A 27,430-nucleotide genomic window follows, 5' to 3' on the forward strand; every position below is an offset into this window, starting at 1 on the left:
ATAGCTGATAACTATTCGCTGATAGCTGCCAACATCTGCAAACAAATATAATTCTATAAAGTGGTTCTATATATTGTGTAACTGTTCATATAGAGCGCTATTAAATTTATTGCCAATGCAATCATATGGCACACTGACTTCTGAGGAAATTTTAAATGGCACTCGCCATCAGAAAGGTTGCCTACCCCTGTTCTAGATGATGAAGTAAAGGATGAAATAGCTGCTAGGGATTACCTCTTGCATTAGACTCATCAATCGGCATGTGTATTAGGACTGATGTTAATGTACAAGAAAGCTAAACTTGCATTCCCAGAATGCCCCAGGTTTGAGGTTGGCTGTGGGTGGATGCTTGTACTGTGCTCCTGGGCCATTTCATTAACACTTGCCCCATGTGGCTAAAAGAGACTGCTCGTCAGTAACGGTGGGGATGCTGACAGGCAATGAACAAGAGTCTTCCTTACCACGAATACCAAGCACTTATTGATTATGGTTCTGAGTAAAATGTCTTCTATTAAACCCTGGCACATCTCGCGAAATTCCTCTCACACCCCTTTCTATTAGGAGCTGGATTATAGTTTTGTGGTGTCTTTGTGTGTTTTTATGTCTCCTTTTTCAGCACAGGTAGGTGGGGCAGCGATTCACTGAGCCTCTGGCACACCTGCTATTCATCAGATGCTTTCATCAGAAGCATTCTTAACACTAGATTTACTAAACCTGCGCAAATTTGCGTAACCTCCCTAAACCCAACACCCCCTAGAATTACTGGCTTTTTTATTTTCTGGTGCAAGTCCCGAGGTGTTAATCACCCCTGCTGAGATTTTCACAGGTCGTCAGCTCGTTTCTCCTCCAGCTTTTGTTGTGCAAACCACCCATTATCCTTGAGGCCTGGCACATTTGCATTTGCTCACTCAGAGTTGCTCAGATCCAAGGCAGGCCAAACCTCTGTGTTACAACTTTCAGAAATGCCTGCCGTATCTATACAAAATATCCCACACATTGACTGACCTGCAAATATAAAAGACACACATTCACACCTTCCTTGACTCTCAGCACAGATCTTCCATTGTTCCATTGTCACTGTGTATGTGAGGGAGTGGTATTGCTTGACTACAGCACAGTGCTGTGCATAAAAGCAGACCGACCCAGGCGGGAGAATCATTTCTTGTTCACATTTCTGAGAACGCACATCAGGATGGCCTCCGTATCACTGCCACGCAGGAAGAACCTCTCCGCGCAACAGGCTTTGGCCTTGCTTCAGGAAATGGACGAAGCAGATTCTGATGGAGGAGAGGTTTCATTTGTCCAGCAGGCCACTGATACCTCCTCAGAAGAATCTGAAAAGGAGACGGAACAAGAACCCAACATGCCTCCACAGAAGAGGCCCCGTGATACTGGGAAGCCCAGCCAGAGCCACACGGCAAAAGACAGCACTGTGTGGGTTGAGGAGGACATTGGAATGCCCAGTGCAGTAGCAAATCGTTCGTGCTTCACTGCGCAAGCTGGACCCACAGAGTCTGCTAAGGTTTGTCACTGCCATAGTAGATATGATATTTATATAAACCCATTTAGAGTGAGGTTCATGTGAATTTACCATTCTCTATTTGTTTATCTTCCGACAGCGCAAGATTACAAGTGTGCTCCAAAGCTTCCTTTGCCTGTTAGACGTGGGAATGCTGCAGACCATCAGAGAGTGCACGGTACATCAAGCCTGCAGAACAGAGCCGGACTGGAATTTGGCAGTTCATGAACTTATGGCATTCATTTCAATCCTGTTTGTAAGAGCAATCATGTGTCCTGTTGGTGCCATTGTGGATTGCTGGTCAGAAGGATTTCTGGTACCAGTAATCAAAGAGACAATGCCCCGAGATAGATTCATTTCAATTATGCAACACCTTCGATTTGATGACAGGGACACGCGGGCAGAACGGGTGAAAACAGACAAATTTGCGGCAATCTCCGACATCTGGACACGCTTCAACGAGAACTGATCTAAGAGTTTCACTCCAGGGGAACACATGACCATAGATGAACAGCTGTTCCCTACCAAGGTTCGTTGTCCATTCACACAGTATATCGCAACCAAGCCAGACAAATTTGGGATCAAGTTCTGGATGGCCACGGATTTGGACACCAAATATGTCTGCAGTGCATCTCCTTACTTGGGAAAGGACCCCAGTCGTCAGAAGGGAGAGAGGCTGGCAGAGAACATGGTCATGAAACTGATGGAGCCGTTTTTGGATGATGGGAGAAACGTCACAACGGACAATTTCTTTACTTCACTGTCACTGTCGCACAGACTGCTGCAGCGCAAAACAACGTTACTGGGCACGGTGAATAAAGTCCGGCGTGAACTTCCTCAACTTGGAAAAGATACTGCAAAGCGAGAGGTATTCTCCACTTCAGTGCTTAGAAGTGGCAGTGTCTCCTTGACAGTTTATGCACCTAAAAAAACCAAGACTGTGTGTCTTCTAAGTTCCATGCACCAAGACGTGACGATCGGTGACGGCAGAAAGAGGAAACCCAACACGATAACAGACTATAACCACATGAATGTGTGTACAATTTTACACCAGTGCTACAATGTTTTCTGATGTGTGCTATACATGCCTATAGAAAAAAACATATACTCATGACTCTCTCTGCTTTTACAGTGTGGTGTAGACGTGTTGGACCAAATGGCACGGATGTATTCTGTAAGATCAGCAACACGCAGGTGGCCAGTAGCGGTTTTCTACAATATGCTGGACCTGGCGGCAGTGAATGCCTACATTTTGTACAAGGCATGTACAGGGTGGACAGGCAAAAGAAGATTGTTTCTGAGTCTTCTAGCTCAGCAACTTCGTTGCCGATTCATGCAGCACAAGGAAATATTAGCACAGAGGCAGGCTGCTAAAGCTGCTGCAGCTCCTGTGCCAGGGACTGTAAAGACAACGCAGTGCCAGGTGCAAGAGAGCTGCAACAGGAATCGCAGCAGGTTTACCTGTGCAACATGTCAGAAATTTACCTGTGCCAAATGCAGGGATGATGGACACTGGGTCTGCAAACGCTGTAAAGTTTGAAACACTTTGAAATAAAACAGACTTGTGTACCCATATATTGTGAATGTGTGTCTTTTGTATGTAGGTTGTAACACAGAGGTTTGGCCTGCCTTGGATCTGAGTAAACAAATGCCACTGTTGCACAAACACACACACACACGCACGCACGCATGCACGCACGCACACACACACAGCAAATCTGCATTTATTTGTCCCACAAGTGGAAAATCTGCATTGTCATTGCAAAAAAGTGGACAGAGCACGGTATAGAAAGTGCACTATACAAACAATCTGGAAACATATATATGGACACGAGTATTCAAAAAATTTTGGTGTATGTATACACACACACACATACATATCTATCTATCCGTGTGTATGTATATATATATATATATATATATGTATGTGATATAGATGTGTCTGTGTGTATAACTAGACTTTATGCATATTATAAAAGGTGTAGCTATATAAATATATAAATATATGTACAACTCTGTGTATATATGTTTATGGACAGGCATGCAATGTAGTGACAAGGATTGACAAGAACTAATATTGCATATGAGAAATATTGCACATAGAAACTACCATGGTGTATAGTACGCTGCAGGTAAGGAAGGAAAGTAGCCTTGCAGGGAAGGAAAGACCTGAATCTCTCATGGTTAGGGGTTGGGGGAGGGTGTGTTTGCACAACAAAAGCAGGAGAACAATGGAGCTGAAGACCTGTGAAAATCTCAGCGGGGTGCCAAGAGGTGTTAAGGTCGGGGGGAATTTACGCAAATTTGCGCAGGCTAGTAAATCTAGTAGTAGGGAGTTGCACCAGGGAAAAAAAGGCTCAGTAATTCTAGTGTTAAGGAGTTGTATGACAGATGTCTAGTGTCGGACTATTGTCCTTTCCAGGAGTGCCTGTGTACCTCCTCGTCCACCTACTAGAGCCTGTGGAGATCACTTTTTCTTGAGGCTGAACTGAGTTTTAGTTCACATCCCAGCATCACACCTCTCAGTCTCTCTCCATACCACTCAGTCTGGCTTCTGATAACTTCCTAGACTTTGTATTTTTAGACTGTACCAAGTAAGCTCTCCAACTCTCATTAAATTCCTGTTTTTTTCTTTTTTTGGTTTCCAGCAAAATTCTCCTAACTCTATTATCACTCTCCCATTATATCAAGTGCACCACCAAGGTGTGTTTTTTTCATGCACGTCCTGACTCCGTGTTTCTATACACGCCCTGCATTGTAAATGCACTGTCCCTGTAAATAGCCCTTCACTGTTAATACATTTCCTTTATTGCCAACCCCCGTACCTCCGTGTGTTCTGCTCTCTGATTCCATCAGTAGCTACACATAACACTTTCCAAAGTTCTGCAATTCACTACCTTGGATGTAAATAGACTGCCAGATATCACGCACAAAGCTCAAACCAGTCTCACTCACGCTTTCAGGCAACACACTGAAGAAATGTGATTTGTGTTTAAAGCCCCAGTTACTTTAGTTATCCTCCATCACCCCTGGCTACAAATGCACTGCTTTTATCTCGACTGGAAAAAGAAGTGTGTCAGGGTGAAGTCAGTTTTGTCACGAAAACTGTTTAAGATCCGCAGTCCCCAACTTATCTCACCCTAGCTTCAGTTCCAGTTCCAGGGCCGCAGCACAAGATGCCTATGATCATCTCAAACACCGCTTCTCCTGAGCTCCTGTTTTGTCTCTACCGGAACTCTCCAAGAAATTCTTCATGGAGATGGATGCAACAATCTGAAGGTTAAATGCACCCTTGCACTTTCTTTTCTTATTGTCTATGATGAACTATAATGTCAGGGATCCACCAAGTCCATGTATAAAAATCTTATCTAGATTTTTATAAAAAATCCGTCATCAGTTTTATATGAATCACAATAAAACACACCTACCATGTTTTGGGTTCCTGCAACTGGTCCATCGGGTTATTGTCTCCTCAGAAACACTTCCCTTGTGCTTTTGGAAATCTGTTTTTTCTGTTTTCCTGTTTCAGTTGTCGTTTTTCCTATTTCTGTTTTGTTTTTTGTTTTTTTCCTATTTCTGTTGTCGTTTGTGTTTTGTGTGCTTTTGTAGCATTTTTCTTATTGCTGGTGTTTTCTTAAGTTGCAGTCCGTTTGGCCTCTCAGGGCCACCGTGGTTTTGGGCCCCTGTTGGAAAACATAACAAAAGGTATGTGTTTTTGGCTGGTTAAAAAGCTAGGTATTTATACTGATTTTGATTCCATTAAAAAAATTATCTTTAATGAGATGGCTGTAGCTCAGGAGGTCATCTGCTGATCGGAAGGTTGGTGGTTCAATTCCTGGCTCCCACAGTCTGCATATCCTTGGGCAAGATACTAACCCCCACTTGCTCTCCGATGCATCCATTGGAGTATGAATGCGTATAAGTGAATGTTAGTTAAAGCACTGACAAAGCTTAGAGTGCTGCTGTGATTGGGTGAATGTGGTGTGTTGTATAGAGCGCTTTGTGCACTCCAGGAGAGTAGAAAAGCGCTGTATAAGAATCAGACCATTTACCATTTGATGAAGAATGCAGCTGTGTGCACAGTCCTCGTGTACTCCCTCTAGTGAGTATTAAAAAGCATTGTAACATATATAGTACCAGGGGTCCAGGTTTCATTTGAAAACTGAGTTGGACACAAAGCATGGGGGAGACCCCTCATACAGATTTTTTTTATTGTTCTGCATTATTACATCTGTGCGTGCGTGCGTGCGTGCGTGTGTGTGTTTGTGAAAGAGCAAGAGAGTGTGAGAGAGAGATTTTGTTGGCAAAAGCTGCTGAATAACTTTCAGAGCACAATAATTTGTCTAATAACTGTCTGATGACGTAAAATTAACAAACTGAAAATTAATGTCTAATAATGCGGCTGTTGAGTTGAGAAGTTGAGAAGCTAAACCAGAAGAACTGAACAGAGAAGAGAGGCAATGATTGTCTGTGTGAATGTTTTCGCTTGTTTCAGTGTTAACATTATGTCTCTCTTCCATGTAATTGCGTGACAAGCTGCCAGGCTGTCTCCATCCTTATCTCCATGGCATGATCTTACTTTAGCTGCTGTGAATTAACAGCTGATTAGACTGTTGACAAGCACAGTCCCTCATGCATAAGGTGTAGACAGCCTTACATTTCCACCTCATGTCTGATAATGGTGGTTCTCACAGTCCAATCCTATACAGTTCGTTGTAAATGTAAAATACAATAAAGGACTATTCTATTCTATTCTATTCTATTCCATCCTAAGGAGAGCAGAAATCATACTATAAGAGAAAGTACCAAGAGACCTTTAACAACTAAATTAAACGAATATATATGTAAGCTATAAAAGCATAAATGGACTTTGCAGCCTGCATATTTTCTATTCCTATTCAGGGTTTAGGTGTTGAAGCGCTCAGCAAAACACCCTAAAACATCAGTGAAATAGAAAAAGATGATTAAAAATACATTTATAATATCTTATGTTGCAAAACTGAACAAAAAGGAGTATCAGCCCATTTTCCCCATAAGCTACTAACTCAGAGCTTCTCAATTCCAGTTTTAAATTAACCTTAAATTGCCTCTATGCTAAGAAAACAACACCTCTCCTTTACTGAGTTACATTCAGTTCTTTTTTTCAATTTCAATTCAATTTTATCTATACAGCACCAAATCAACACAACGGTCACATCAAGGCACTTTATATTGTAAGGTAGACCCTAAAATAATTCATGCAATAATAATACATTTCCTGCATAGCGTTTTTAGGTGAATGTAAAAATGTGAGAATAACAAAATAGATCCACATCGCAGAAATGGGGACTTGTGATTGTGAGCTGCCCTGAGTAGAATAACAATTGTGGAGGACAAGGCTGAGTAGAAAAACAGCATCACGTTTCAGTAGTCCATGCACTTAAGCAAGCCGTTAGATTGCTTGTGTGTGTGTGTGTGTGCGTGCCCATTTGTGTATCTATGTGTGTGTCAGAGAACAGAGAGAACAACAGGAACATATGTCAATCCTCCTCACGTGTAGGGACAGGAGCATCTGTTCAGATAAGTGTTTGTGTGTGTGCATGTCTTTATGTGTGTAATGATGGCTATACAACAAAAAAAGTATCACTCCACGTGCAGTAAAGTCACTGGGACCCAAGCAGGAGTGAAATTTGCCAGAGTTTCTTGCAATGTGAAGTTCACAGCACGTGACTGCTTCACTGCAACAACACAACCTGACATTAGAGGCAATCAATCAATGTTAATGAAAGATTATTTTAAACATTTCTATATAATGCATTTCTTTTCACAAAATGTTTATTTCACTGATTCACTGGTATTACATGCTCTCAAAGACATTGTTGCCAAAGTAAAAGATAAGATTTTTATTTTCAGTATATCAGTCTATCTTTGAAATGCCCATGTGGTTTAGCAGAGAAACTGAGATTTAAAATTTCTGAACATAAAAGTAATTTCATTTGAGTTGATCATGATGTGGGTTGTCTTTGAAGGCGTATAAATTTCACCGACTCCTAAAACAGACTAGAGTTTTTCCCCTATTATATATATGATGTAATTTTATGTAAACATTAGGCTTATGGTATTTTCATTTATATACCATGTGCAGAAATACTAGTGATATTTTGAATTGTGTATTGAATAGTGCAATATTGAGTTTGTGATCAATTTATTTTTTCACTGATGATTTGATAACTTCTTGATGTTGATGTTGTCATTTCCTCTAAGAAATGATACACTGATGTTGGTAGCATTATGTAAACGTTTTATGTTAAAATTAATGTCACCAATTGATTTTAACTCTAAACACAAGGATATTGTTTTGAATTTAATTAATAACACAATATTTCAATACAACAGAATGCAGTACATTAAATCCAACGTGAAAAGTTCATTTAAAATGAACAGCACTTTAATTTGAAGAGGATTGTCCTAATAGGCTCTCCGTACTTCTGAGTTTGCATATGTGCAGTTTGGAAGCTTGAACAACCGCCATTTTCAACTGAGTTTTGCATCGTGCTTAGTAGCCTGGATAGAATCCATCCCCATTTGAGGATTATTTGGTAAGTACAACAATTTAAGGATCACAGATTTGGTTAATGTATACTAAATGATAAACACCCGACACTTTCGGGAGTACTTTTGTGTTTTTTATTTTAAAACAAATGATGTCTGGTAAATTTTTTAACACTCTAGCTTGTATACCTTTCACACGTGTCAGGCATTTAACAAATGTTATTGGGCCCACTTCGGTGTAATTTCCCAAAATGCTTTACGATTCATGTTAAGCTGAGACTTGCCTACTAAGAACGACGGTTCTAAAATTACTCCCAACATCTACCGCGCATTGTCCCTGGCATCAGTAATGACCACCGGGAGCGCCAGCGAGCCTGTCTGTTTGAAGAATGAAATATATGTATAGTGTATTTTAGAAACATGCATCAAATAAGTTGCTACATTGTTTCTACTCTGTGTTGATATCTGGTTTAGTGTCAATCTCAGTGATTTAAGCGGTTAACAATTTGATTTGTAAAATATAAGACATGCATTCATCTTTTGTCATTAAAATGCGGCATTATGTGTAATACAGTTATATGTAATGTATTTAACTCCTTGTATCAGTTTCCATTGATTATCTAAGTGACAATTTGTGTGTTCCCTCCTTCATTTTAGGTTAGTCAGCTAGTTCTGTCTCTCAGTAGATGCAACAAAAGTGGCTCAGATGTGATTGTGGTTATCTTTTATTGTAACTCTTGTTATCGTAATAAATACCAGAAAATATTGTGATTGGATTTTGAGTCCATATTGCCCAGTTCTAATCTTCTATTTAATTTTAATATTTTTAGGGGTACAATTAATAATTATATTGTTGAACAGTCTAGAATTGATTAAAGCAAAAGTGAAAGCTGCCATGTATTATCAAAATTGAAAAGCTTCTAGTTTTGGGTTCATATGTTTGTTGCTCTGACTCAGAAGAGTCAGTGCCTTACCAATCATGAACCTCACTGAATGTCACTAATGTGAGTTATGAAAAATTGCTTAATTACTCATTGCTAATCACTCATCTGTTAATAGTTTTGACTTTGTTTTGGAAAGAGGTGGAAAAGAACCAAAATCTTGTCTCACATTGAGTTCTTATCTCCACCAGAATACTAGCATTGATGTTCGACGAGAATGCATTCTAAAAGCTGTCTGTGTCTACTTAAATGAAAAGCCAGATGACCTGTTCAAGAAATTCTTGGCTGCTCACAGGTGTACACACGGGTGATCACACACACAGGCTACACCCTTTTTGGCTCCAACCTCAAAGCACACTGTGCGCTGTTGATCTTACGTGCTGCACAATAATGTTTAATATTTAGTATTTACTGTCATATTCCCATAGATCATCGTGATGTTGTTTATTATGTTGCTCTTTTTTTTCTGCTTGTTTTCCCTTTTTTCTTTCTCAACAGGTGATCCAGGTGATTGATATATGTATTTTTTGTCTGCTTATTTTGTTGGTTTTTGTTTTTTGCCCTTTATCCCCATCCCTCTTCCCCGCTGTTTTTCTTTCCCTTTCTTTCTCCCCTTTCTTTTCCCCAGTCAAGTCTGTCCTGTATTTAACAAGTGAAAATAAAATAAAATAAACAATAAAAGGTGAATCAAATAGACCATTACGGCAAGAAAAAAAAAGAAGAAGAGAAATTCTTGGTAAGTTAATTTGGGATAGGAAATTGAAGGTGGGCTTATTTGTTCATATGTATCCGTATGCAATTAGCTTTTTCCCCTTTGTTTTCATTTTAAGGATGTGGATCTTAGTGCAAGCAGAGAAAAGGAGCAGACTCTTAGACACCTGAGGACATTGGTGTCATCATAAAAGCATGCACTGTGCTGCAAGCACTTAGTGATGTGGCAAAGGGGTGTGCCTTCCTGCTTGGACTAATCTACAGTCTAATTCTGAGCTACCCAAAGCACCTGAAATACACACTTGAATTTCTTCAGAAGGTGCTGATGGAGTTGGATGGGAACAACCTATCCATGAAGGTGCAAATTCTGAAAAACAAACTGCTTGAGTGAAACAGCCTGCACTGAACTACAGAGGACACTGAACTGGTTACAAGGTTCTCGAACCCTTCTCCTTGCACTTTATAAACTGTTCAGTTTTCTGCAAGAACTTCTGGAAGGCCTCTTACTTTTCGGCGTTCTTTGTTCTTGTTGAACTTTTACCACAATCTAGCTACATTGAAAAAGACTGTTCCTAAGTTTGGACTTCAGTTTAAGTTTTGAAAAAAAAAAAAGTTTTTTAAATATGGACAAAAATGCCACTAAAGTCATTTCTACCTGCTGTTTATAGGACTGTGCGAGTTTTCCATTGTAACCCAAGCAAGTTTAAATTAAGTAATGTTAATGTTAAAAATGTTGGAATCAAAACACTTTACAGTTTTAATAACTTGATTTTAACATGACATTCTGTATTATGTCTTCCTGCACTTAAAATGCACTTGCATATATCTGAAGATATTTTTGTTCAGGAAAAAGGCATTGATCTAGAATTGTGAACAGCTCAAAATTTGCTTTAGCACGTTTTACACAAACTGTTATTAAAGTAAGGTTAACTGAACAAAATTATGTTTGATTTATTTAATTTACTTTAAATAGAGTAAGTTGCAATTCTGTTAAAGTGATTTAATCCTATAGTTTCAGTGAGCCCGTTCTCACTCCCGAGGCGCAACATCCCGACGTTTTGTCACGTCCTGCGGCGTTCCTGAGGAACGCGAAAGGTGACCTTCCACGTTGTTATGGTACGCGGCGGTTTCCAGCCCTGTACTGCAGCCCTAAACTTAACCTTATCACTAAGCCTAACCATAACCTTATGCCTAACCTTAACCATAACCTTATGCCTAACCATAACCTTATTCCTAACCTTAACCATAACCGTATCCCTACGCCTAAACCTAACCTTATCCCTAAACCTAACCATAACCTTATGCCTAAACCTAACCATAACCGTATACCTAAGCCTAAACCTAACCTTATCGCTAAACCTAACCATAACCTTATTCCTAACCTTAACCAGCACTTTAATGAGGTGAAATAGTGTTTTCTAAAGCGATTTTAAGGGAAAAAGCGAAGATGTGTAGATTGAGTCCAAACGGTTCTCATGTGTCCGCAGTTTTCCGATGTCGTGACGTAGGAACGCCTTGGGTGCCCAAAAACGTAATATGTTGACGATTTGTCACCTAGCGTAAAATGTTACGATTTGGGAGTGAGAACGGGTTGTTTCAGTAGACCTTTTTTAAGGTTAGTCGATTTATCAGATGTACTTAAAATTTGTTGTTCAAATTAAATGTGGCATACATTTTACATTTCACTAACCCAGTTGCGTGGAACCGGTTGACATAACTGGGTGGAGTAAATGCAACATTTTGTTTTATAGAGTAAGTAGGGCTTGTTTTGGTTGAGTAGCTTTTATTTAGTTGTCAAATTTAAGTCAACATGTTAGTTAGATCAACATTATGATATTCAGCTAATACAACATCATTCTTTTGATTTGCATTTAATTAGCCAAAGGTCATCAGATGTACTTAAAAGTTCTTGTTCAAATTAAATGTGTCATACATTTTACATTTCACTAACCCAGTTGTGTGGAACCGGTTGACATAACTGGGTGGAGTAATGTGGTGTAGTATTGTGTGTGTGTGTGTGTGTGTGTGTGTGTGTGTGTGTGTGTGTGTGTGTGTAGATAGATAACCATGGCCTAATCCAGGTGAATTAACATGTGCAGCTATTGGATTATCTTGTCCTGCAGTCATAATACATAATCTACAGTGACTACTTATCAGTTCAGCAGTGTAGGGGCAGTGATGGCAAGGAACATGTTTGTGTCTACTTAAATCAGACGTCAGAGAAACGTCATTAAAAAATATAATGCGAATTTCAAATAGTAAATGGTTACCTTTAAAAAAAATAAGCAAAAAATAAATAAAATGAAAGGTAAACTGTAGTTTTAGACTACAACCTGCATTCACCCAGTCACACAGTGCTTTATCCTGTGCTTTTTACCTGTCATCTTGCCCAAGGACACTTTGACACGTGGGTTGGAAAAGCAGGGGCTCCAACCATTCAGTGCAATACAACCAGCTTTATCTCCTGAGCCACAGCCTCACAAATGCAAAATAAATGAACAAACAAAAATAAATAAAAACTGGAGTCAGGTCTTAAGCAAACAGTCATTTGTAAATATACATAATTTATTTAAATATAGGTGATGAAAATGATACACTATTCTCTGGTGGTAGTTGTGAATGAATACCTTTCAACAAGCGGTTAAAGAATTTAACTTGCAGGCGTCGTAAACTGTGAAAATGACAACTTGCAGATCTCATAAACCTACATTTTACTCACAGTAAAACATATTAAATGATTAAACTGTGACATTTTACTATTGCCTGGAAATATTAGCTCATTTTGGACATTTTAGACAAAAAACTGGGAGGGTCAACAAAAGGTTGGAGACTGAAGAGGCAGAGTTTTACAGAAGTAAAGATGAGTAGTGGTTCATCAATTTGTGTTTATAAATTGTGAAACAATTTCCTTAATGTAAAATTGTGAAGACTTTTAATATCTTTCTTTCAGTCATCAAAATATTCTGAGAATCTGGAGAAATCTCTGTGCGCTAAGGACAAGACCATAAATCATTGTTGGATACCAGTGATCTTCACTCCCTCGGTTAAAACTGTAGTAAAAACAGGCATGATTCTGTCATGGTAATCGCTGCATGGTCTCAGCAGCACTTTCATCATCTGTGAAGACAGTTTGACGTGCCATCCACAAATACAGGGTAAAGCTTTAATTGTGAAAAGAAGAAGCAACATGTGAACCTGATTCAGAATGCCGCAGTCTCTCACGGCCAAAGCTAATTTTAAATGGACTGAGGCAAATTGGAAGATGAGACAAATTGGTCATATGCATCAAAATTTGAAATTCATCTCTAAATTTATGGGGGTGCATTAATGTCTGTAAGATTGGTCGTTCGTACATCTAGAATGAAAGGTGCTGAAAGGTATTTGCAGGTTTTAGAGCAACATATGCTCACATCTAGATGACATCTTTTTCAGGAAAGGCCGTTCATATTTTAGTAAGACAGCGCTAAACCACATACTGCCTCTGTTACAACAGTATGGGTTTGTATTAGAAGAGTCCAGGTTCTGAACTGGCCTACCTGCAGACCATAACATTCACCAGCTGGAAACATTTGATCTGTTTTCTATGCACTGTTGTGAATAAAATGTGGGTTTATGAGATTTTTAAATCATTGCGTTCTGTTTTAATGTACATTTTACGGAGCATCCTGACCTTTTTTTTAAATTGGGATTGTAATTTCATGCTTGAATACATTGCAAGAAAACTTTTTGTCACTTGATTATGCATTTCATTAACCCACTGAATCAACATTTTAGCCCATAATAACCTGATTCTTTTTATCTGTTCTGTATGTGTTTCTCCCAGATGTCTCTGACCGGCTGTCTCTCTTTGGTTCAGACATTGTTCTGAGGCTTTCAGGCATCATGACTCACACACTCACAACACGAATTTTACAATGGTGCCCATTTTCTTTTTTTCTTTTCTTTTCTTTTTTTTTTTGACAAAACCGCATACAGAACATTAGTGTGATTATCAAGATTAAAAGAAGTTTGAGAGTTCACATTTCCATCACTATTTTTACGTGATGTTGTTGGAAGGGTGTTATTAATGCTTTTATCAATGGACATGAAAAGCAGTATTTTATTTTGCTTGTTACAAATGAGCACACAGGAAAATAAACCCCTGCAAGGTTAGGATCACCTGAATATAAAACCTGAGTGGTCTGTTAGCTGCAGCTCAATGAACTCTAAAGCAGTGCCCATGGAAACACATATTTCCGGCATGAGAAGTGAAAAGCCTTCTCCGAGTGCACACAGAAAGCACCCAGAGATAAATCTTTGCAAGGTTTCTTTCTTATTGGCATCAAGCTAGCAAAATATATCATGTATCGCTTCTTTAAAAAACACCTCAGTAGCTTTGGAATCTGTGACTCAAAGCCTGTTGTTTGAAGGGAGACTTCTTCAGCTTCAAAAAAATCCAAAATGAAGAACAACCATGCAAGTGAAAGCTAAATAGTTGAGTTCATAGAAGCCCTTGAGTGGTAGGCTTATATTAGGAATAATTTATAGGGTATGATGTAGGATGAGGAAAGTGTATGCCAACTGGAAACCTTTAAGCTGGTTGTTTGGGATGTGTGGGATTCAGATTGCGGACTGCTGGCAATCACGAATCCAGTATTACACACACACAGACTCACAGGAAGCGAAAACAAGCGTGGGTGAGGAAAAAGAGTTGCCATCTAATAGATTTCTGAATATAGGTTATGCAATAGTCATACAATAATCAAATAGTCAAGGTACTGACTCAACCTCCTCCTACTTTGTCCATACTCAGAAAGAAAGAAAGAAAACATTATAATATTAAAAATATTTTATTTCAAAAACATTTCAAGTACATGTAAACGCACAATAAGGCATTTTTTTTTTAAATAAATATCGGTGCTTTGTGAACTGTGTTATTCGCTCTGTGTTTCCTCTCATAGTTTGTGTGTCTCTCACTGAATATAACATTTCTCCAGTCCTTTGCCGGGCTTCTTTGTTGTATGTGGTCCAATAACTTGACGAAGGTCAGTGGTAAAACTCGGTCGCCGGGCCAGTGGGTACAGTGTGCCGCAGGGAACATCTCTATCAGAGACCTGCTTCCCCCTCCCCGCTACACGGCCGCTCCGCATTGCTTGATACGAGCGGAGAGAGACTTTGCGGTGTTGCGACGGGCCAGTTTCGGTCGGAAGCCCACCTCGCTTTGCCAAAGTCTCGAATACTTTTTCGAGATTAGTGCTCTCCTTTGCAGACGTTTCAAAATAGGCGCAGTCATCCCCGAGGGCTTGGAGAACCTCTGCCTTAGTTATCTCTCTCTCGGATTCCTGGAGATCCACCTTGTTGGCGCAGACCACCAGAGGAACCTGTGGCTGTGCGCAATGCTCTGGCACAGTGGATCTGATGAGCTTGGATTTAGCAGCCAGAATTTCCTTTCGCAGTGCGCACACCTCTTCGAAAGAGCTCCGATCATCTAAACTGAATATTAGAAGAAAAATGTCCCCTATAGAAGAAAAACAAAACATAAGTGTTTTTTAAGACAGAGTTTTACACATTGCGCATACACTTTCACATCCAAAATCTTTATTCTTATTTAACAAACACATACAGGCATTTTTTAATTGTTTATTTTTAGCAGAACAGAGATTATAACCGAGGAAATACGCACCAGTGAGGATAGACAGCCGCCGCTTGGCTGGGAAGTCCCGTTCCCGGGATGCATCCAGGACGTCAATTTGGTAGGTCTCCCCACGGATGCGAAACAGTTTCCTTAGGAAATCCTCGGAGGTGGGCTTGTACTCCTCCACAAATCCGTCTCTCAGGTATCTTCTTAGGATTGAGGTCTTTCCGACCCGTGGAGCACCAAGAACTACGATGCGCTTAGAGTTCTGTGGCTTGGTGAAGTAAAGAGGATCTTGTGGGTGCCCCTGACTAATCTGGCGATGCCGGGTTTGACCATGGAGAACCAGAGCTGCCAGCTGATCAAGTGGGGATCTCTTGCAAGGGTGGCTGTTGTTGGCAGCGGACATTTGCCTTACGGCTGCTCCTGAAAGCGTCTTTTTTTCCTGCTTCCATTGGGAGGTAGCGACTTTCAGTATGCCCAAGCCCGCTTTGATTCCAGACGAATTCAAGTGCTGCGATGCGTTTTTGTAAGCCAGTAAAACTTTTGATGAACCAGCGCACTGTCCTTCCATATTACCACGAAACTGAGGATTTTCTCTTGTAGAGCATTTGATCTGGTGGGAAACTGTGACGGGAGTGGGTGATGTGCCGGTAGAGATGCTACCCATTTCCATCTTTTTAGGATGGTTCCGGACGCTGACTCCGCGCTGTTGCAGCTTCGATAGAATCAATGATCTGCCGTTTTATGGAGCTGCTCAAGCGTGTTTGCTTGGGCGGCTGATGTCACTTGTCTTTATATAGATATCAACAGCCCCATGGTTTGATGACGTCATGCTGATTGACAGGAACGCTCGTTGTGTTCTCCAAGAGAACACCTTGTTTAGAAAGAAGAAGATGAAATAGGATGTGCAACCAAGCAGAGAAAACTCGGTCTACTTAATGCATTAGTCTTTTCTACATGATATGGGAGACTACCAAAGAGAAAGAAAAGAAAAGAAAAGAAAGTGCAGCAACAATATGACGACAGTATAAACGTATATATAATTTGATTCTGTATTTATTTACTGTTTTATTTATGTATTTAACTTTGTATTGAGTTCCTTATTCATTACATTTCTAATTATTTTTTTGTTGCATTTGTTAATTTACTCATTTATTCATTCAAAAAAGTAGCCTAAATACCGTTTTTTAAATGCTTTAGCAGCTAATTTGTGTTGTTTGCTGTTAATAGAGCAGTGCAGTGATTTGATTTTAATTAATTGCATTTTTAATTAAATCAATTAATATTTTAATTAATTAAAACACAAAATATAGCTAAATAAAATAAGGAATGGGAATACAATAAAAGGTGTAGATGAAATTAAAAACAATACGTAGTTTAAACTTTTTTTAAAAAATCTGAATAGATTAGTAAATAATATAGTAAGTTAAAGGGGAAAAAAACTTTATTCCCTCCACTAATATTAAATATAACTCTAATAGTTTGCTTTCTCGTGTCCGTGTAGCGACTCGTTGCGCAACGTAAGTTAAGGCGTCTGTTGCCATGGTTACTGTACACCAAACTGAAGCTTTAGCTTTGCTAATGCTACATTGCCTCTCTAGCACTACTGTATAAAAAGGGAAATGAGCTGCGGTAAGTAACCGAAGAAAGAGTTAAGAACTTGAAGTCATTCGGGTCACCTACAACCCCTCTGTATCAGTCATTCACCTCTGTCTGCTTCTTCCTCTTTTCTATTATGTCAAGCTAAATTTGTGTGGCTGTGTGACCACCTGTCAGTGGTTTCACTGGTGATTGTGGATAGTTTATAATATGTATGTAGCTACATGTACCTTTCTGTACTGTGGTGGAGGAAATACGTAGACTTTTTACTTTTGTAAAAAATAATACAGATAAACAAGTCAAGGAAACGGTTTACTGTTGTTCTCGCACACGTTTCTCCTGCATTCCTGTGCAGTTCTGTAAAATTAAAAACACCTAGCTTCGACACATAGAGAGCAGAGCGAAACTAAACTAGGATTAGAATTAAGTACACATAAATAATTCTCAGCTTCGGTCTGTTAACTTTTTTCGACCTGTTTTTTTCCCTTTTGTTGGTAAGGTTGTGATTTACGAGTGAGATTTTAGCCAGTATAAACATAAAACATAGTATTTCTTTATTATGTATTATATTTGTGTACTTGATTTTAATCGGATCTAGACTATTGAGAGCTCAAGATATGCATTTGAAATACAAAGGAGCAATATAAAGTAATGTAAAACTTTAAACGAGTGAGATAAAAACACAAAATCTCAGTCAAAATATGTGTCAACATCAGTGACTTTTGGTTTGCAAACATGTGTAAAAGCACTGCAGCAGATTCTTTCCTCAAAGGACAAGGACATCTTTTGGTTCTCACCAAAAGCAGTTTGAAAATTGTATTGAACCTGTGATCAGAAGAATTGAAAAAAGGAAGAAAACACTTACAAAAGCCAGAAACTAATCATTGTTGTGGCCATGGAAACTATAATAAGAAACTGTTGGATAAAGACAAATTAACAGTATTGCATAACCATGTCAGTGTTCCAAGGCACTCTTTGTATCAGCATGTGTACATGTGAGTATTGGACTTTATGTACAATGAAGTACAATCTGTTTTTACATTTTAAAGCCTTCAATTGCGGAATCACAATAAAACATGGCACATTTTAATTTGCCTGTTAAATTAGACAGAAAACACAGTGTCATAACACCTCGTTTCTAATTTCCTCTTCTCAGGGACCAAGAAGCTGCAACGGGGCTCTTACCATGTATCCACAGAAGCTCAATAAAGTAAATTTACTTCATCAATATAGACAGTATTAACAGTTCATTAGCAAAACTTTTGTTTTAATCTAAATTCTCCTTGATGCCACTTAAATGTTTAACTTGGTATATTATGACTACAGCTTTGTATGCCGAAGATACCAAAGAGCCATCAGAAACAAGAGCTTATGGCACATGTAAGTAAAACATCAGCAGATGATGAAGTGAGAGCTAGGAAGGAAGGGAATTCGGATTCTGACTGCCAGCTTCTCGACTTCAGAGGTCAGTTGTTTTCTTTTGCTCTCATGGACAAATGGATAATTATGTTGGATATTAGATGAAGCTAAATATATCCTGTTTGTGATATACAACTTTTCTTTTTTTTTTTGTCCCTGTCCTTTCCACTCAGGATCAATGGGGGTTCGGTTTGATGAGCATGGGATGATTCTTCCACACACCATCCTGGGTAGCTTAGAGGATTACAGAAGTTATCTAGAGGCTAAAGGGGAGACAGAGGTATTTTTTAAATGTCCCAATTTCTGTAGATGAACAAATACAACTGGAATTCTTTGACTTCGCTGTGTTACTAACCTTTCCCATCGCCAACCAGTTGGTGAAGCGAATACCAAATTCCCTAGGAGATCCTCTATGTGAGGTCAAAGAAAGGAGTCCCTCAGATGCTGTAGAAACAGAAACTCTTTCAAGCCAAAGAAACATCCAGGGTAATGCCTTACAGAATTGGGACAAACATGTGAGACATCGGAGACAACAGCAGGGCTTCTTATCTGGTGAGCTGATTAGAGACCACAACAGCCTGCACCGAAAAGAGATAAACTGTGCATCATTATTAGAGCCTTTACCCACAAATCTCTCATTAGAAGCAAATGCAAATTTCCTAAGTCTGCATTAATGTCTTGTCTCTCTTTCAATGGTGTCAAGATTTGCTCCATAGGCCAGTCGAAAAACTGCTCATGAATCAAGCCAACCATTATAGAGAAACTCAGGAGCAGAGGGAATTTCTAAACCGAGTCATGCCACTCATCCACTCAGGATATGTATGACACATATTTGCTTTTGCCGGTCTACTCTGTCTTTAGTCATCCATCAGATTGTTGGGTTTGTTTTTTTTGGTAGTTCTCCAGTGACTAAAATCTCTAAAGCTGTTCTTTAACTTCTCTAGGGTTATCGTGTGGGCAGTGAGTTTTGGAGTCTCCCACAGCGTTATGGAGATGAAATGAGCGGTATTACAGCCACTCTGACTCAGACTGAGCGGGGCAGACAAAAACCTATCACACAGATGGGACAACCACGGAGGATATGCCAGGAATCAGGTGCACACAGACACCTATGCTATATTCCAATTTTTACCCCTTAGCCCCTGTTTTGATGCAGTTTTTCTCATTGTTTATTCGCATGAAATAATAACAAATTGCATTTTCCCGAGTCAAAAAAAGATTTATGAAAGGACAGTTTTCTTGTAATAATTATGATTGGGATAAGAGAAAGAAAGCCCTCACATCATAAAATGTATGTTAAGTGGTTGCATACAAACAAACAAACAAAACAAGCATGTAAATGCAGAATGAGCGTTCAGTTAGGAGAGCAGGAAGCATTAAATATAAACTCCTACACATGAGCAAATTCAGTCTGTAAAACTGAAATTCATTTTTTTGTTCCAGGAATCATTTGTGCTGAGACTCTACGGCCAGCTTCACGAACTTGGAGCCAGAGCGCGTACCTGCAGCATCAGCGCCAGCTGCTGAAGGAGGTTTTAGAGGACATGGACATAAACAAGCCAGTAATGAAAAATAACGATTAAATCTTTTAACCAATAAGACAAGACACTCCATAGGATAGGGTGGAAGAGGACTTCCCCAGCTATGGGGAAAAAGCTGTTCCTTGGTCATTTAGTGTATGTCTTGATGATCCTGTATCTTTTACCTGATGGGAGGAGGACAATCTATGTCCAGGGTGCACTGAGTCTTTGATAATGTTGCTAACAGTGCAGCAGTGCTGTCTCTGCAGTGCAGCTGCTGTACCACACTGCGACACAGTAGTGCAGAGTGCTCTCTGTTGTGTACCTGTAGAAATTCATTAATATATGAGATGGGAGTTTAGTTTTTTAAGCTTTCTCAATAAGAAAAGCCTCTGCTGAGCTTTCTTTGCTAGAAGGGAGGTTTTAATGGTCCCCGCCAAATCCTTTGTGATGTTGTGACCCAGGCATTTGATGTCACTGAAACTTTCTACCCCCTCACTGTTTATATAGAGTGGGGAGAAGTCATTTTCCTGGTTCTCCTGAAGGCAGCAACTATCTCATTGACTTTAGGTGGATTTAGGACTAGTTACTCTCCAAACACAACCCGACTGGTTGTTGAACTCATTTCTCTATAAATATTTCCTCAAAATTCCAGCAGTCTTAATTAGATATACCACATTTCCACATTAAAATGCTTTATGACAAATCATTCCGCCATCAGCTTATAGCTTTCTTTATCAAATCAAACAGTTCCTTCATGATAGTAGTATAGTGTATAGTATACGTAGTATATAGGATCTTGTGCAGCACCCTTAGTTGCCTCCAACATATTTTCCAGTATAATATTGTGCACCAATACCGATGTTGTAGAACCCACTCCTGAAAACCTCTGATTATATCTAAAATCTAAACCACAATCCAAGTCACAGTAAACACTGTGCAAGAAACAGCTGAAAACTTTGACTTGGACACTAATATCACTATGCGCTGTGTAGGAAACTAATTTGATATGCATAGTACAGTTTATCATTGCATTTAGGTTTTTGTTTTGTAAGAAAGCTTCATTATTGGACAACTCTATCCACAGAAAAGCTGCTCACTCCCTCAGGACACTCTGTCTCAAGCTACAGGAGCTGTTAGCTCATCATAATCAGTCTCTATCTTCACAAACAGCTTGTGATCATCCAGCATTGGGCACACTGTCCTTGGTTTTCTGAACAAGGAACAAACTGCAGTATGTGGACGAGGCTGACAAGCACATGTACTCATACATCCACTCAAATCCACATAAGCCTGCAGCTTCGAGGGCATATGCACACCTACACGCATAAACTGTTCTTATATTGCAAATATACAGTCATACATTTTATTGCCCTTGAAGTATATATTCAGTGCACTCCTGTAATAAGATTAATTAAGCTGGGTGGCCCTTCCATAAACCCTAACAGTTGTTCACATATATGCAAACACAGAAAAGGTACGATTATGAAATCTGAAGCGTGTCCTGTCATAGGGTAGAAGTATTGAGACCTGTGAACTAACAGAACCCAAGAAAAGGGACTGAACATGCCTTACCTCTCTCTCTGCATTATAATTACTTCATCAGTGCAGGCTGGAGGTTCTGGGGTAAACACCTAAATAAAAATGTGCTTCTCTTCACAGCCAGTTCCCATTTAATCTTATTAGCTTAAAGCAGCAGGTGCTGAATATTGGAAGGTTTATTCAAATGACATCTTTTTAATTATTTATTTATTTATTGGTGGTCTCAGCTGGTACATTCCCCCTATGTTTTATTGTCCTCCCCCATCTTTCGCACGCACACCAATTGTGCAACGATAAAATTAGAGAAAATGGTTGCACTGTGTTCTGTCAGGCTGGTGACTAATGTGATGCTCAGGTGATTTAGGGTCTGGAGTACCTTGTGGCAAACAGAAACGGCTTGTTCTGATAGCATGAAAAAAATCGAGATGTGGGTAAGAGAGTGAAAGAAACGCCAAGCCTATGGATAAAAATTAACCAGGATGAAAACAATACATTAGCAATTTTTGTTTGTCCTCTGCCCTTTTTGTGTGGGTCAGAAAGTAGCAGACCAATAGCAAAATAATTATATATCCTTTAGTATGGTCAATGACAATGGACATTGTGCTCCACAAAACCTGATATTCTAAAGCTGAAGGTTTTGTCACCACCTGACTGTCACCTCTCTGCCTGACAGGACATAATTGGCCATATCTGTTGGAGTGAAACGAACTTAGGGTGTCAGTAACAAGAACCAGAACGTTAGTTATCGTACGAAATTAACCCCTACCTTCCAAAGTACCACTCTGTTGTCTATCTGTCTATTACAGGACATCAGTGAACTGGTAGTGATTGGCTCTGGCAAACCATCCTACAGTCCTTTATTAGAGAACGAAGAAGAAGAGATGGAGAGCAAGCAGAACCTGTAAGAAATAACTGCTTTATGCTGCTTGATGATTAATTAAATGTTTGCCATACTTAGGGAACAAAGGCCAGATTTTTCTACTGTTAATATCAAAAATAGGCAAAAATGCTATCCCTATTTGCAGAGTACTAAGAGTTCATTGTGTCTAAAATGTAATTGAGTCACTGTTAAATGAAGTGTTAAGCCTTGATGTAAATAATGGAACCACTTCATTATTAGAACCTTCATTAGAACCATGGTTGGTTCTTGGATACTTGATATCAGCCTGGGTATTGTTATTGTCACAGTGTTGCAGAAAAGCAATAATACAGTATTGTAACATGACTCATTTGTCCAGAGTGTGTTGAAGTTACATAACATGTATTACAAACTCACATTGTGTAATTGGCTTTTCAATACTGCATGTTGTCAGATTTTTTTGCTGCAAAGCTACATTTCATGATTGAGAAGAAGAGTATGAATGTGGCTTCTTAGGGAATGACCCCTATAGTTTACACGGGGAACGACTCAAGGACTGAGAGTATATCCTTTCATAAGCTGCCCACTGAAGGTCAGGGCTGTGTCGGTGAAGGTGCATCACATTATTTGAAGTTATTAAGAAACCCAACTCAGTTGGTGTTAGCCAGACTACATTTCCACGGAACAGTTGTCAGAAATATGTAATTATGTTGTATATTGTTTTCAGTTTTTGGTTGTGATGCAATTTCCTGTTTGCCAGATGGACAAAAAAAAAAGGTCATGTTGTTTAGATCCTTGGCTGTAGAGACACAGCTCTCCACTCACTAGACCCTAGGGCCAGGTGACATATCGTGCACAGATATGCACAAAAATGACTCGTGTTTTTTCCCCACAAAAAAGTGTTTATGGAATAAGAATCTGTTGTGAGAGTATGCATAGCTAATGCATACATCAGACTATGTATCCATACAGTTTTTAGTCAGTCTTCATAATGTGAAGTGAGGTGACTATTAAGGCAAGACAGAACTGAACATAAAACAGTGTTTCACAAAGGTTGTATTTTGTATCATCTCTATTTTATATTTACGAGTTCACAAATATTAAAAAGTAAATTGTATAATTTAAAAAAACTGCCCTCTAAATAATTTAGTGTACTACATTTTTTGAGGCCTATTATGATTGATCAGTATTTTATAATTATGTAATTATTGCTGCATTAAATAGCTTCCGCATGCCTCCTTTCATTATGTGAACAGAAGAGCTTTTGTTGCGTCTCGCTTCTAATCCAACCATTCTTTTCTTTTCTTTTTTTAATCTCTGCCAGCGTCTTTTACAAAATTACAGTGTTTATAACATCTGCTACAGTTCCTGTTTTGTCAAAGTGTAATTTGTTTTTGCTCTGTCTAAAAATAATGCAAACAGAGATTTTACAGTATAGCCAAACAATGTAAGGAGGAAATATCTTCCCCTTTTAATGGCTAATGGTGGGACTGAATATCAAGTGTATATCCACATAATGCTGGTCTGGAATTCAGTTGTCCTCAAACAAAATATTTTTTTAGCAATAACTGACTTACATTAAATGTAGTCTTAATTATTCTGCTTTGTGATTGCCTCCTACAGTGATCCGCTGGCACAGCATGAAGATGTTCACTTAGATGTGCCTACCTTGAGATTCTGTGGTCAGGTTGCTACCTGGACTGGAAACTCTCTCTCAAAGCAGGTACAGCATGAATTCCTTACCTTAGAGAGAGCGAGAGAGAGGAACAGGTGCTTATTCATTTTTTTCTGAAAAATCTATATATTGTATTGATAAATTCACCAGAATGAGCCACTTTTCTTGCTTTTCCAAATACTGATAGGATGAAAACAGTTTATGTAGAGTATTTGCGTTAAGGGTCTTGTAGTCCTCCCTATACAGTTAGACTTTAATGAGAAAAACAGCAGTTTTGTTGACAATTGTCCCTTAATAACCACTATATATGGGTTGTTACATGAGTTTTGACTTTTAAAAACCATGTTTAATTAATAATGCAGTTTATATGATAATGCATGAGCTGCAGGCGACTTCGGCACAAATCTGATTGTATCTTCAACACACAAATAACACATGCACAGATATATAAAAACACGCAATGTAATAACATATTTTGTTTGCTACATTTGACAATTAACACTTAATTGCTTTTCTTTCTCCAACGCTCACTTATCAGGGAGAAGTAGGAATTAGTGCTACAATATTCTTTGAAGCCCTGACTGGAGAAATAGTCACATCCCACCTGGACCTACATAATGAGGGCAGCACCGTCATCTTCTACAGCTGGCAGCAGCTTCCCAAGCCATACAATTTTCCTAATCTGGGTTCGCAAACACAGAAAGTGCACTTCTACTTTAATGCCTCCTCTGGTAACCACACAAACATGATCTGAACACCTGCCACCAACATTTGTACGTCATACACCGCTTGTCTATTGAACCATCACTCAACCGAGCTTTCTGTTTTCCCTGTTGCTTTCTGTTCCCTGTAGGTGTGATTCTTCCAGGTGAGACCCAGCGAGTGGAGTTTCTATTTAAGTCAGAGAAGCCAATCATCAAAACAGATATTTGGCAGCTCAGCACACACCCTGTGCTGCTGCAAGGAGCCTCCATGCAAGTTGTCTTAAGGGGAATATCTCTGTACCAAGACAGAAGCGCAGATGAGAGGATTTTCATAGAGGTATTTTTACTATTCAGCTGAGTCCACGAAAGTGAGATAAAAACACAAATAAAGAGATAGCACTGGTATTTCTCTTAACAGAAATAATCTTTCCTCTTTTTTCTGTTTTTGTTTGTGGACAAGCAGACAAAACTGGAAAAGGTAGTTCGGGAAAAGATCTGCCGGTCGATTGTCTATGAGATGCTCTACCAGGTCCACAGTCCAGATAGACCAAGCTCACCTGCAGAGCTCTACATGACTACAGAGCAACTGTTTCTGAGCAGAAACCCCAAGGTGGAACATATGCACAGAAAGAAGCTGTATTTTTAGTGTATCTCAGTTAAACTTTTTTTAATTATTATTTTTTTTAGTTCAAATCAATATTAGGACCTCAGCATAGGCCATAGAGAGTAGATGACTTTGAAATTTGTAACTCTTTTCTTTTTTTCATACATAGTGTGGAACACATTGCTCATTGTGCAGCAGGGTGGCCCAGTTTCGTGTAGCACTAATGCATCACACATTTTTTCTTTTAGAGTGTTTTTGTTCGTATTGATTTCAGTCTCAATCTTAGTCACGCCACCTGATTCAGTGTGAGCTGACCCGCTAATGTGAAAATTCACTGTGTGCGCAACAGTATGATTAGCTTGTTATGACTTCCCCTTCTCATCCTATATTGTCTTTGTCCCTATTAATTCAGCACCAAGTAATTGCATTATTGCCATCATAATTCATGGCAGGTCATTAACTAATAATATATCATAACCACTAATATATAGAACCAGCCACTGTTGCCTCTGTACTATGCAATATGGTTTGTCTTCCCTGAGCACTACAATAGTCACCAAGCTTTAACTGGGCTAATTAGGAGGCTGATTAGACTACTTTCCAGTAAATATAGAGCATGATGGCCTCCTAAAATAATTCTCAATGGACATGGGACATTATGTTTAATAACAGACAGTAAGTTGTAAGCAGTCATTTGGATAAAAATGTTTGCTTTTAAAGATTATTCTAATCTGAAATATTAGAAGACTTTTCTCATTAAGTCATGTCAGTTATTACCAGATGGTGATTGTTCTTCTTAGGGCCTTTCACATGGCCATGTTTTATATTGATCTCTTTCCTTTGCCATAAGAATAAATAAAAATGATGACATCCATCATTTTTAAGGGTAACTGTTGATGGTGATAATCTTCAGGTTTTGTGGCAGTAATTTCTTTTGTGTGCACAGGCGCATACACCTCACATAAACTGCTTCAGACTGGTGAACACGTTCTATGGTTTTAGTTGCAGTACCGGGATGAGCCAGTGGAGGGCCTGAAGGCACTGTGGCAAAAACTGGATCAAGGAAGCACCTGGGACTACTCTGTTGATACTCTCCGACAGGTATACACATTATCTAGTAGTGACATGAAACCTGACACTACAATGAAAAGCAGTAAATTTAGTCTTTTTATAATATATATAGGTGAGATTTCATTTGGTGTTGATGATAAAAGACATCATATTAGTGTGTTTGTTTTTCTTACCACATACTTAAGGCTGTGTTGTCTCTACCTGATGAAGAGTCATCCCAGGACTCCCTCACAAGAGAAGAGGGCCTGGCCCAACTCAACTCTCTGTATTTGCAGCTTTCTGAACCTTCTGGACTGAAACATCCCCTAACAGCTGGCACCTTAGGGTGAATTCATTAACTTCTGAGTAGTAATGTAGGACTAGTTTCTTAATGTGTTTCTCTGTTGTACACATACCAATGTTCTATACTCTGCCTCTGTGCAACAACCCTTCAGCTTATGTTGGTGTGTGGTGCCCCCTGCAGGCGGCAGCTGTGGAGAAAACTGCTGGACAGAATGACTGCTGAGGCCATGTGGCTACGGAACCTGCTGGGCCTTCCAGAGAAAGAAGCATGGACTGATAAAGAGGATAAACCTATAATCACTGATGCTGGGGAAATACAAGCACTTTGGCAGGACCGCAGACATGTATATGTATATATTTCTTTTTGTTTTGCATACTAGTGTGCCATTAAGCATAGATTTCACTAACTTTTATATCAAGAGTGATATAAAGGTCAGTGAAGCTGCTATTGAGGAAACTAATGGAGCAAGATCCAAATTTAAAAAAGACAAGATATCAACAACTAACAAAAAAGTAGAGGTGAGAAAAAATTGTATTTCAGCAGGAGAATGCAAAAGTGAGAGGTATAGTGCAGGAGTGTGTGTGTGTGTGTGTGTGTGTGTGTGTGTGTGTGTGTGTGTGTGTGTGTGTGTGTGTGTGTGTGTGTGTGTGTGTGGCTGAATGACCTTCATTCAAAGGTTTTTGTTTGTGATCATGAATAAAGTGTCATTTTGTAAGATATGACACATTACTTGAGCTGATACAAACATGAGTCACCTTCACCACTTCAGGCAAGCTATCAGCTCTTCATTCATTCATCAGTCATTCAACAGATGCCTGTTTTGTTGTTACTACTG

At 39.2% G+C, this 27,430-nt stretch overlaps 3 protein-coding genes across 3 annotated transcripts; 2 read left to right on the forward strand and 1 right to left on the reverse strand.

Moving 5' to 3' along the window:
• Positions 1 to 1,084: 1,084 nt before the first annotated feature.
• LOC134629778 (uncharacterized) lies at positions 1,085 to 1,988 on the forward strand. Its single transcript, XM_063477294.1, has 2 exons — positions 1,085 to 1,522; positions 1,620 to 1,988. Exons 1-2 carry the CDS (start codon positions 1,193 to 1,195, stop codon positions 1,986 to 1,988), a joined length of 699 nt encoding a protein of 232 aa, XP_063333364.1. The 5' UTR covers positions 1,085 to 1,192.
• A 12,614-nt stretch (positions 1,989 to 14,602) lies between these two features.
• rasd2b (RASD family member 2b) lies at positions 14,603 to 16,068 on the reverse strand. The gene is made up of 2 exons (XM_063475441.1): positions 15,365 to 16,068; positions 14,603 to 15,199 (listed from the first exon to the last, which is right to left on the reverse strand). The coding sequence occupies exons 1-2, from the start codon at positions 15,990 to 15,992 to the stop codon at positions 14,655 to 14,657; spliced, it is 1,173 nt and encodes a 390-aa protein (XP_063331511.1). The 5' UTR covers positions 15,993 to 16,068; the 3' UTR covers positions 14,603 to 14,654.
• A 2,221-nt stretch (positions 16,069 to 18,289) lies between these two features.
• On the forward strand, positions 18,290 to 26,905 carry mycbpap (mycbp associated protein; the record flags this gene model as incomplete). Its single annotated transcript, XM_063477295.1, has 14 exons — positions 18,290 to 18,383; positions 18,511 to 18,617; positions 18,712 to 18,889; positions 19,041 to 19,156; positions 19,282 to 19,432; positions 19,781 to 19,899; positions 22,206 to 22,300; positions 23,882 to 23,981; positions 24,472 to 24,664; positions 24,787 to 24,974; positions 25,101 to 25,247; positions 26,244 to 26,342; positions 26,498 to 26,637; positions 26,776 to 26,905. Coding segments are annotated over exons 1-14 (1,857 nt in total), but the record flags the coding sequence as incomplete, so codon positions are not given.
• Positions 26,906 to 27,430: the final 525 nt, after the last annotated feature.

The sequence above is a fragment of the Pelmatolapia mariae genome, linkage group LG6 (assembly GCF_036321145.2).
Source record: "Pelmatolapia mariae isolate MD_Pm_ZW linkage group LG6, Pm_UMD_F_2, whole genome shotgun sequence".
Taxonomy (NCBI): domain Eukaryota; kingdom Metazoa; phylum Chordata; class Actinopteri; order Cichliformes; family Cichlidae; genus Pelmatolapia; species Pelmatolapia mariae.

Coding starts and splice junctions, on each gene's coding strand:
- LOC134629778 (XM_063477294.1), top strand. CDS start 1,193: ATGGCCTCCGTATCACTGCCACGCAGGAAGAACCTCTCCGCGCAACAG. Junction 1,523..1,619: donor GACCCACAGAGTCTGCTAAG/GTTTGTCACTGC, acceptor ATCTTCCGACAG/CGCAAGATTACAAGTGTGCT.
- rasd2b (XM_063475441.1), bottom strand. CDS start 15,992: ATGGAAATGGGTAGCATCTCTACCGGCACATCACCCACTCCCGTCACA. Junction 15,200..15,364: donor GCGGCTGTCTATCCTCACTG/GTGCGTATTTCC, acceptor TTTCTTCTATAG/GGGACATTTTTCTTCTAATA.